Below are 12,346 nucleotides of genomic sequence, written 5' to 3'. Positions count from 1 at the left end.
CTGTGTGAGGAACATTCAAACTGGTTTTGCCTTGTATAATTACATATTCAGTAATGGTAGTGCTGCAAATGATGTATAAGTAAATTTATTAAGACTTTTAAGTAATTTGACTGAAACTACCATTTTTCTTTTGCAGCCCAGAAAGGATTTCAAAAGTTTCCACCCCTTCTTGAGTTAGTGGGAGAGAACACATGTTTTGTGCCACGTCAGAGGTTTCTTTTTGCTGTTTTAAATGAGTTGCAGGTAACGTTAATGCATAAAATTTATAAATTCAGCTGCATCAGTTTTTTCCTACACTATAATAGTGGACTACTAAATTCATTTCATCATCCTCATATTCATTCATAGGTTTCATGTTGATGTCCAGAGAATATACAGGTATAGTAATTATGAGAGAAGTAAATTTTGTTTCATTTTTTGAATCATGAGGTCCATTTGTGGGTATGTGTATTTTTTTATTATTATTTTTAATATTATTATTTTTAAAGACATATGTACTTTTTGGTCTTTACATTTCCAGTTTCCTTCATTATTATTATTGTCAAAGAGACTTGTGCCTTTTGGTTTTTACATTGCCAGTTTCCTTGTCATTTTTATTTAACATACTCTCCACTTTTTAGTGTATTTCTTATGATATAATTAAAAACTCTCATTTCTTATATCACTCCACAACATAAAACACTTTGGTGTGTAAAATAGAAAAAAAGTTCAAATGTGATGAAAGCAGAACATCAGTAAAATCAGAATTCTTACTTGTGAAGAACTGCATTCAAACTTGGGGCTTGCTGTCCTGAATCAGGTCTTTTGATGTCTCCTAAAATCATAACACAGAAGTGTGTGATGCTTCCCTAGAAAGGAACATGGGCAGTTGCTTCTCTCTTGTTTGAAATGAGAATGACAATTGAGAGGACAAGCCAGTCACCATCTTAATGATGATGTGACAAGTGATTACTTTCTGGAATAAGAACAGATAAATATCGTAGCCATAGAGACAAGTGTACATGTACATATACACTTCTGATGCTTCAATGTAACCAGTGCACATGATGTTCTATGCTGAGGAGGACTGACAAGAAAGATAGATGAAGGAAAAAGAATCACAGAAGCTTGTATAGAATTGGGTGAAGGTGGAGAAGCAGGTAAAGGAATAGAGATACAAAGCTAGCTGCCAGAGTTAGGTTAAGACAGGGGTCATATTTCATGCAAGAAGGGTGAGGAAATTTTAACTAACCAAAACTGAAAAAAAGTGAGAAAACAGTGGGAAGTGGAGTGGGGGATGAGAGAGAGAGAGAGAGAGAGAGAGAGAGAGAGAGAGAGAGAGAGAGAGAGAGAGAGAGAGAGGGAGAGGGGGGGGGGGCATCTAAGGAATACATTTAAAAAGAAAACAGGCAAACCAGAATATCAGTCTTGCTTGCCAATGACAGAGATTTAGAATCCCTCATCTATTACAGCCAGAAATGTTCCTGCTGCTAGTGGGATCATCAAACTGGCAGGGGGAGATGTGGGTGAGCAGGCCAGCAAGAAGTTGCAGCATAGGCTGCCACCTCAGAGTCTAGCGACATTGATGGTTGAGGCTCTGTTATATCACACATTTGCACTTTTATCACTGTCATTTGCATTTATATCACTGTCATTTGCACGTGATTGGCACAGCATCTCTGAACCAGATTTGGCTGTTGGCAGGGTCCAGCTGTTTGCCTCCTTGCTGGAAGCAGACTGTAAAGGGGCTGGGGAGGGATCCTACTCCATTGCTGTCCAGCTGTGGTATTTCTTGACATGTGACTGGCATCAGAAGTTGTACTGGGCTGGCACTGGCCTCAGTGGTGGTGCCGTCTGACACTGTGTGGAAGTTTGTAGGCGCATATTTATGTTCTGCACCAGTCTGATGCCATTGGCTTCCACTATGAATATGTTTTGGCCTCCTGATGCTGGGGAACCAACCTCCAACCTGGGACATGTCCAAAGCTGTGGACACAAATTGCTGTACCCACAGAGGGTATGTGGCAACAACTGGGCTAACCGTGAGTATGTCACTGGTTGCAGGACCTCCAGGAGTATTTGGCACTTGTGGCCATGCAAAAGCTCTACTGAAATTCCTCCCTGGATCAGTGTGGTCTCGTATGAGAAAGGAATTGAGCCAGGGCATCCGCTTTTCATACAGTCACCATCATCTTGTGCACCTGCGCTTTGAATGTGCAGTTGAACTGCCCCACCTCCCCACTGCAGGCTGAATGCAATGATTATGTTCAAATGTGGGTTCTGACCTTGTGGGGGAGTCAGGAATCAGGAGAAGGCATTGGCATTTGCATGTTGCACTGTAGGTCAATAATGATTGGTGTACATGTAATTATTTAGGAAGAGGGGCGATTGATAGAGGCATTGAGCTGCCTTTTTCTGGATGTTGATTCTTGGGATCAGCCAAGGAAATTGGAGGTTGGTAACAATGTACAAAATTTTTGGATGCCAAATATTATCACAAGAGTTTGTTTTTTTTTCATTTTGAGAATAATTTGTTTGTGCAGAAGTCAGAGTTTTGGAGGCATATATGATGTATTTTTTTTTATACTAATTGCCAGTTTTGTGAGATAGTACTGCCTCAGTACTGTGCTGGGAGCCAGGATAAGTTGCATTGTTGGGTTATACATTGTTAGACAGAGGGCTGACTGGTGTCACTGTTCTGCTTCGCTGATGCTGCTAAAAGGCTCTGAATTTTATCGTGTAACATGGTGGTGTGTAACATGATTATGTCAGTGTGTGAAATCCAAGACATCACTTTGATAGAGCTGAAGCAATGAAAAAAGCATGCCAAATTCAGAAGAACACAAAATCCCCACTACTGGCTGAGTTTCACGGAAGGTCAAAATGTAGTGTGGATGTCAATGTGAGATGCTTTTAATAGTTTACACAATGAAATCTTCTCTCAAAATATGGTAGAAAACCCAGAGAGATTCTGGTCAAATGTAAATCACACCAATGGCAAAAAACAGTCAATACCGTCACTGTGCGATAACAATGGAAATAATATCAATGATGGTCCACTAAAGTGGAATTACTAAATACAGTTTACTATAATTCCTTCACAAAAGAAGACGAAGTAAATATTCCAAAATTCGAAACCAGAACAGCTGTTAGCATGAGTGACATAAAAGTAGATATCTTAGGTGCTGCAAAACAAATCAAATCACTTAAGAAAGGCAAGTCTTACAGTCCAGATGCTATACCAATCATGTTCCTTTCAGAGTATGCAGACACAATAGGGCCTTTCGTAGCAATCATATACAACCGCTCACTTGACGAAAGGTCTGCTCCTAAAGACTGGAAAGTAGCATAGGTCACACCGAAATTCAAGAAAGGAAATAGTAGTAACCCATTGAAACAGACCCATATCACTGACCACAATTTGCAGTAGGATTTTGGAGCATGTACTGTACTTGAATATTATGAATCACCTTGAAGAAAATGACTTATTGATACATAACCAACACAGATTCAGAAAATATCATTCTTGTGCAACACAGCTCTTTATTCCCATGAAGTAATGAGTGCTGTTGATAAGGGATCTCAGATCGATTCCATATTCCTGGATTTGTGGAGGGCTTTTGATACCGTTCCTCACAAGCAACTATTAATTAAATTGCGTGCATATGGAGTATCATCTCAGTTGTGTGACTGGATCTGTGATTTCCTACCAGAGAGGTCACAGTTCATAGTGATAGACTGTAAATGATTGAGTTAAACAGAAGTGATATCTGGCATTCTGCAAGGTAGTGTCATAGGCCGTCTGCTGTTCCTGGTTTATATAAATGATCTAGGTGATAATCTGAGTACCCCTTAGATTGTTTACATATGACGCTGTAATTTACTGTCTATTAAAATTATCAGACGATCAATTCCAATAACAAAATGATCTAGAGAGGATTTCTTTTTGGTGCGAAAAGTGGCAATTAGCACTAAACAAAGAAAAGTGCGAGGCCATCCACATGGGTACTAAAAGAAATCTGATAAATTTTGGGTATACGATAAATTGCACAAATCTAAGGGCTGTCAATTTGACTAAATACCTAGGAATTACAATTATGAGCAACTAAAATGGGAAAGACCACATGGATAATATTGTGGGGAAGGTGAAACAAAGACTGTGCTTTGTTGGCAGGACACTTAGAAGATGCGACAAACCCACTAAAGAGGCAGCCTACATTACACTTGTCCATCTGCTGGAATATTACTGTGCAGTGTGGGATCCTTACCAGGTACGATTGATGGAGGACATTGAAAAGGTGCAAAGCGGGGCAGCTCATTTCATGTTATCATGCAATAGGGGTGAGAGTGTCATTGATATGATATGCGAGTTGCGGTGGCAGTAACTGAAACAAAGGTGGTGTTCTTTGCAGCAACATCTGTTTACGAAATTTCAATCACCAACTTTCTCTTCTGAATGCGTATATATTTTGTTGACACCCACCTAGATATGGAGAAATGATCATCATAATAAAATAAGAGAAATCAGAACTCGAACAGAAAGATTTAGGTGTTCCTTTTCCCATGCGCGATTCGAGAGTAGAATGGTAGAGAAGTAGTATGAAAATGGTTCGATGAACCCTCTGCCAGGCACTTAAGTGTGAATTGCAGAGTAACCATGTAGATGTAGATGAATTGGTGCAAGCAGAGGTGAGGCCGTGGCCCTGTCAATAAAGTCAGTCATTCTAAAGGGAGGGTGTCAACGAATTGGTTTCTCGTTGGAAGAAATGTGTTTATCGCCAGGGTGACTATGCTGAGGAATAAGTATGTAGTCATGAAGAATAAAGATGTAGAATGTTGATAATATCTGTTTTATTTAAAAAAGCTTTAAGAGTTGTCACATAAAAAATTCAGAGACATTACTTTTTAGCACACCCTTGTAATTTTTTAAAAGTGTTTTGGCACTGGTGGGACCTTTCTTTTCCTTGGTCTTAACATAATAAGTTATTGAATGATCTCATAATGTAAACTGTGTTAGGTTTGCATTTTGTGTAATAATTATTTTTCTGAAGGTATCATTGGATGTCTTTTAGGTGTGGGAGCACTCAAATATGGCTTGTGCATGTTTATGGGTTTTGTTCAGACCTCTGTGAGTCAAGATGTCACTAAGGCATTCAACTTCTTTTTGAAAGTGACACTTGTTTATATTACATTTTAATCAATTTTGCTGTACTGTGTGCCAAAGCCCCAGCAAAAATTTGTAGCATTGTATTGTATTGTATTGTATTGTATTTATTGGTCCAGTAAATCTTACATGTACAGTACAGCACATCAGATATTGGACAGGTCAAAGTATATCTTACAATTAAAACACTTTAGAAACTAGAAAATTATGTTTACAAAATTTTACAGCACTTCATATACTGGGCAAGTCAATGTGTAAGTTATAATTAAACCACATTAGAAACTTGAAGTTTACAACTGAATACATGTATAAGCCAATATTAATGATTACAGTATGTGCATGATCCTCACTTAAGCTCTAAGGATTTTTGAGGAACTCTTCTACACTATGAATTGACATGTACACTAGAGAATTACATTCACAGAATTTTACTTCATATACTGGGCAAGTCGGTATACAACTTATACTTGAACCCAATTAGAAACTTGAGAATTACATCTGAATGTACACTCCTGGAAATGGAAAAAAGAACACATTGACACCGGTGTGTTAGACCCACCATACTTGCTCCGGACACTGCGAGAGGGCTGTACAAGCAATGATCACACGCATGGCACAGCGGACACACCAGGAACCGCGGTGTTGGCTGTCGAATGGCGCTAGCTGCGCAGCATTTGTGCACCGCCGCCGTCAGTGTCAGCCAGTTTGCCGTGGCATACGGAGCTCCATCGCAGTCTTTAACACTGGTAGCATGCCGCGACAGCGTGGACGTGAACCGTATGTGCAGTTGACGGACTTTGAGCGAGGGCGTATAGTGGGCATGTGGGAGGCCGGGTGGACGTACCGCCGAATTGCTCAACACGTGGGGCGTGAGGTCTCCACAGTACATCGATGTTGTCGCCAGTGGTCGGCGGAAGGTGCACGTGCCCGTCGACCTGGGACCGGATCGCAGCGACGCTCGGATGCACGCCAAGACCGTAGGATCCTACGCAGTGCCGTAGGGGACCGCACCGCCACTTTCCAGCAAATTAGGGACACTGTTGCTCCTGGGGTATCGGCGAGGACCATTCGCAACCGTCTCCATGAAGCTGGGCTACGGTCCCGCACACCGTTAGGCCGTCTTCCGCTCACGCCCCAACATCGTGCAGCCCGCCTCCAGTGGTGTTGCGACAGGCGTGAATGGAGGGACGAATGGAGACGTGTCGTCTTCAGCGATGAGAGTCGCTTCTGCCTTGGTGCCAATGATGGTCGTATGCGTGTTTGGCGCCGTGCAGGTGAGCGCCACAATCAGGACTGCATACGACCGAGGCACACAGGGCCAACACCCGGCATCATGGTGTGGGGAGCGATCTCATACACTGGCCGTACACCACTGGTGATCATCGAGGGGACACTGAATAGTGCACGGTACATCCAAACCGTCATCGAACCCATCGTTCTACCATTCCTAGACCGGCAAGGGAACTTGCTGTTCCAACAGGACAATGCACGTCCGCATGTATCCCGTGCCACCCAACGTGCTCTAGAAGGTGTAAGTCAACTACCCTGGCCAGCAAGATCTCCGGATCTGTCCCCCATTGAACATGTTTGGGACTGGATGAAGCGTCGTCTCACGCGGTCTGCATGTCCAGCACGAACGCTGGTCCAACTGAGGCGCCAGGTGGAAATGGCATGGCAAGCCGTTCCACAGGACTACATCCAGCATCTCTACGATCGTCTCCATGGGAGAATAGCAGCCTGCATTGCTGCGAAAGGTGGATATACACTGTACTAGTGCCGACATTGTGCATGCTCTGTTGCCTGTGTCTATGTGCCTGTGGTTCTGTCAGTGTGATCATGTGATGTATCTGACCCCAGGAATGTGTCAATAAAGTTTCCCCTTCCTGGGACAATGAATTCACGGTGTTCTTATTTCAATTTCCAGGAGTGTATTTATAGGCCAATATTAATGGTTACAGTATTTGCATAATCATCACTTAGACTCTCGAGGATTTTGGAGGAACTCTTCCACACTATAAAAGCAATGTGTCAACAGATATTCTTTTAATGCTGCTTTAAAATTTTTTACATCAGTCTTTACTTTAATTTCTCTTGGCAATTTATTGTAGATAACTTTTCCATGGTGTAATGTTCCTTTTTGGCACAAACTGGTTTTTGTATGGAGTACATAAAAATCAGTTTTCTGTCTTGTATTATGATGATGAACATTTTCATTTTTGGGGAGGATACTAGGATTTGTTATTGTATATTTCTTTATAAGCATTGCACTTTCAAATAGGAAAATACATGGAAGGGGAAGAATCCCCATCCTTTTAAATAATGGTCTACGTGGTTTGTTCCTTTTTATTCCAGCCATGATTCTCACTATTCTTTTTTGCATCCTGAAGAGTTTTAGGCAGGATGGCGAGTTACCCCAAAAAGTGATCCCATATTTTAGGACAGAATGTATATTTGAATAGTAAACTGTCATTAGACAGTCCTTATGACAGCAGTTTTCTAGCACTCTCATTAAATAACATATGGTACTTAGCTTCTTTAATATGTTGTCAATGTGAGTTTCCCATCTAAGATTATCCTGTAGCCAGACCCCCAGAAATTTTGTAGTAGGCACACTTGCAATATCCGTGTCTGACATCTGAATTCTCATATCCTCTTCAATGTTTCTCTTGACATTATGAAAATTTAATGCTACTGTTTTACTTTTATTTATTATTAGTTTTTTTTGGTTGAACCAGTTTACAACATTTGTTAATGCCTCAGACAGTCTTGTCTGTAGTATCTCTGCAGTCTTTCCGCTGACTAATATGCTTGTGTCATCTGCAAACTGGATAGTGCTATGGTACTGGTTGGTTGATGTTAGGTCATTTATATATATCAAAAATATGATGGGGCCCAGTACCGAGCCCTGCAGTACTCCATATTTTACTGCTTTATAATCAGAATAGTGTCTTATTGATTTATTTTCTTTGTGAAAATGTATTTCTACTACTTGCTTGCGGTCAGTAAGATATGATCTAAGCCAGCTGTTAGGCATACCTCTGATACCAATTTTTTCAAGCTTCTGCAGCAATAGAGTGTGGTCTATGATGTCAAAAGCCTTAGACAGATCAAGCCATATGCCAGTTACTTTTTGTCCACTATCAATTTTTTCGAGTACTTCACCCAGAAATTCATATATTGCTGTTTCTGTTGATCGGCGTTTCTGGAAGCCATGTTGGGTTGTGGATAATATTTTGCACTTTTCTAGAAAATCTAGCAACCTCTTATGAAAAAATTTTTATAGTATTTTAGAAAATGTAGACAGCAAGGCAATAGGTCTATAATTGGCTATGTCTTTAAGCAGGAAGGAAAGACTCCATTTGTTAATGAACTGTTGAAAATGTGGGCTAATGGTATTGCAATGAGATCCCCCACATTTTTAATGACATAATCTGGAATCTCATCCACACCTGTTGAAAATTTTGTTTTTAACTCTCTAATTGATAGTATAATTTCCTTAGGGTTGGTTGGAGTAAGAAATAGGGAGTTGCAGTTTCTATTTTGATTTGATGGTGTTGTAGCAGGATTTTTATTTGAAGATTTTATGTCAGATAGTAATTTTTCACTAATATTTGCAAAGTATGTATTAAAAGCATTGGCTACTTCTTCTGGATTTGTAATTTTTTTGCCATCTTGGATTACCTGGAGATTTACATTTTGGGAGGTCTCATTTGCTACTTGTTCTCTGACTATCTTCCACATGGCTTTCATTTTGTTCCTGGCCATTTTTATATGGTGATCATTTGTTGTTTTTTTAGCTTCTTTTATGACTTTGTGAAGCACTCTCTTATAATTCTTGAAATGCACCAGAAATTCTTCTGTAACATTTTGTGTTTTTGAGATTTCATAAAGTCTCCTCTTTTCAGCACATGATATTTTAATGCCTTTCATCAGCCATGTAACATTCCTTTTTTTTAGTTTTTAATGTTTGGTTTTTAACTGGAAAAGAAATATTGAAATAATGGGAGAGTATTTCCATGAACATGTCAAACTTTTTACATGTGTCCTCATAGTTGTCTATATCATTCCATGTTTCTTTTTTTAGTAAGTGCCTGAAGTGTTCTAGGTTGTGCTTACTAAAATTTCTACCTTTTCTTGTCATTTGTTGTTCAGTATTTCCTGCAGTCTCTACTGGGAAGTCAATAAACTGTGCATAATGATCACTGAAACCTGTATTCATATTTCCAGATTTGTATAAATATTTATCCGTATTTATTAGTATCTGATCTATAGCACTGCTTGACGATTTGGTGACTCTGGTGGGGGATTTGATACTTGTATGTATATTGTAGGTTTTTAATAAGGCCTCAAGGTTTAATCTGTCTTTTGAGTTCTTGTTGAAATCTATATTAAAGTCACCACATATGATGGTTGTTTTACTAACTATTTTTATACTGTTAAGTGCCTTCTCAAGATTTTCAGTGAAAGTAGTTACGTTTCCATCTGGGCTTCTATATATGCAAATAACAATTATATTTAAATTTGTCAGTTGTGTAGCAGAAATTTCAAAGTTTTGCTCTTCCCCTAGCTGGTTAGTGAACTTTAAATTTTCGTGTTTGACGTCCTCTCTAACATATATGCATGTTCCTCCATGCATGGAGGTTTTCCTACAAAAAAAAAGATGAAAGGGTAAAGCCCTCTATCCTTGTGTGATGTAACATATTTTCGGATAACCAGTGCTCACTAACAAATATAACAGACACTTCTTTTAGTTCATCTGATAACAATATTTCTATCTCACTAACTTTATTTGATAAGGATTGTACATTTTGGTGCAGGAGCATAAATTTCAATGATGACTTATTTACTAGTTTGTTTTGGCCTACCTTATGTTCGACAGCTGCACATGACATACATTTTTAATACTTTTACAATTGAAGTCTTCTTTCCAGAGCGATGTTTTAGAAGATGAAATCAACATTTTTCTGGAATCACTTGCCATAAAAAATGTTGTGGTCCTTTCCTGTTTCGTGTTGGGCGAGTTGACTTGTAGTGTGATGGCGTTTCTGCTGTAATTTTTGGATTTATAATTTGAGGAACTGCAACTAGGCTAGATGGGGATCCTCTTCTTGCCGCTTCAACACTTCCTGAAGTCATTGGAGTAATATGCTCTTCATTTGAAATTGGTGATTCCATTGCTGCTGCTGCTACAATTGGAGGCTGCACTAAGCCTGGCTGATTTCGGTTTAATTGTTCTGTGATTGCATCGCACAGTGCTACTTTCCCTTTCATGTTTCCATGCAATCCATGGGTAGTGAAGTCTTCTCTTTTTTGACTGTCTGCATTAATATATGTCACATTGCTGAAGAGCTTACATATTTTCTCGAACTTTCGGTTAGTTGCTTCGATTTCTGCATTCACACACGATGTTTTGATGAGGTCATGTCTCATAGGGATGCTTATTACGAAAACTTTCATGTCCATAACTTTTGCCAATGTTTCCCTTAAAGATCGCAAAGCGAATTTTGCCTCGTTCTTGTAGACATGGTTTGCGCCAGCTAAAATAATGCAAGAGTTACAGCTTCCATGGTTACTGTGTGTGTCAATATGCTGAGTAACTTCTCGCAGTGGATCACCTGGATTCAGAAATCCAATAACACTTTCATTTATTAGTTTTTCGTTCATGATCTTTGCCAGTCCTTTTCCATGACTATCAGAAAATAAATAAATAATGCCAGCATCTTGTTTTTTATGTTGACTGTTTACGTTTGTTGTTTTCAGTTCCGAAACTTTCGTTTGTATATTTGATTCACTTTGTCTGTTCGTTTTTTCTGATAGCACACTGAATCTGTTTTTGCACACGATATTAGAATCAGTCAATAACTTTCTTTGAGAATTTGACAGTATACTTTTCACTACCGGTATGTTTGGAAGTTCGCGATTTCGAGGAAAGTTTGATCTGTTTACATGCTTTTCCGCTACCATGCTAGAGTTGTTTGTTTGCACACGTTTTTGTTTACTTTCAGTTCCTTGCAACAGTTTTTCTTCAGATGGCTGTATTCCATGATTTACTACACTCGATTTTTGCACACTGTTTTTTTTGTATTAAAGTTACACTGCTTCTTTGAGATTTATCTTTCTGGATAGAGTTTTCTTCGGTCACTGATTCCCAGTTTCCTGTGGAAGCCGTGTCTTCTTGCTTCCCGTATTGTCTCGATTGAAGTTCTTTTATATCCTGTTTTAGAGTACCGATTATGAATTGTAGACTTTTTATACGTTCATTTAGCTTTGATATCTCGTCCTTACAACTCATACACGATTTCTTTTTTCCATCGAATTTTACTTTTTTTTGCGGAGATACATGATTTACTTTAACACTAGCTGCCATCTTAATAAGTAGTATTTGCTTTTGGATGTTTTATAATTAGCTGTTCTAAGAAACTTTGGAAAATGTTGGTGCACTATCAGTTCTGAGAAATAGTATGTTGTATCTGTACAACTTGAAGGGCATGTTAATTACCATGAATTTCTATGACTGTCTAGTGGCAGTTGCAAAGGTCAAGGACAAATACAGGCCATCACATAGTTTTGACACAAATTCTTCTGGCCATGGAATGGAACAGATATCAATGTCCAACAGTGCTTGTACAGCCGTTTTGCAATGTTGCAAATTTAGAAACAACCATTTGGTTTGTGAAACTTCCAGCAATGTTGCTCATTGACTATTCATGATATGTGTGAGGATATCTCGTTTCACTGAGCAGTTTAACTCACTTTTGAGATTCTGTCACAATGCTATTGGGACTGGTTGGCTAGGAAGTAATGAGGTGTTTGCAGAAGATTTTAAATTAATATAAGCCACATAATTGTTGATGCACCCTAAACCCAGAGGAAAGAGATCAGAAAGTCCAGTGCTTAGTGATCCGAACTTATTTAATGCTACTGTCACAATATGATGTTAGTGTCATGTATTATTTGAAACCCAAGAGTTGTGAAAATGTCTGCCCCAAATACTTTTTGTGCCTTTGGCAAGGGCACTGCTAAAACTATTAGTGAATGGCTAACTTTTTTTATACAATACTGTTACTGTAGATTCACTGCAAAATACAATGAAATGTTTGCTATAGGATTTAAATCTTTCTGATGTAGGCTGAAATGATGGTGAACCAGTCTGGGCATAGGCCTTGTCATTTATGATAGCAAGTGGTGCACTGGGATTTCGAA

At 39.1% G+C, this 12,346-nt stretch overlaps 1 protein-coding gene across 1 annotated transcript in view; it reads left to right on the top strand.

Moving 5' to 3' along the window:
• LOC126471204 (KICSTOR complex protein SZT2-like) overlaps positions 1 to 12,346 on the top strand; it is a 525,225-nt gene that overhangs the window by 414,802 nt on the left and 98,077 nt on the right. Inside the window, exon 29 of the mRNA XM_050099318.1 lies at positions 137 to 243. Coding sequence (XP_049955275.1) covers positions 137 to 243 — 107 coding nt within the window. The remainder of the gene's footprint in view (positions 1 to 136; positions 244 to 12,346) is intronic.

The sequence above is a fragment of the Schistocerca serialis genome, chromosome 3, assembly GCF_023864345.2.
Source record: "Schistocerca serialis cubense isolate TAMUIC-IGC-003099 chromosome 3, iqSchSeri2.2, whole genome shotgun sequence".
In the NCBI taxonomy this organism is placed as follows: domain Eukaryota; kingdom Metazoa; phylum Arthropoda; class Insecta; order Orthoptera; family Acrididae; genus Schistocerca; species Schistocerca serialis.
The sequence above is the reverse complement of the archived record's forward strand: the minus strand, read 5'-3'. Positions and strand labels throughout refer to the sequence as shown.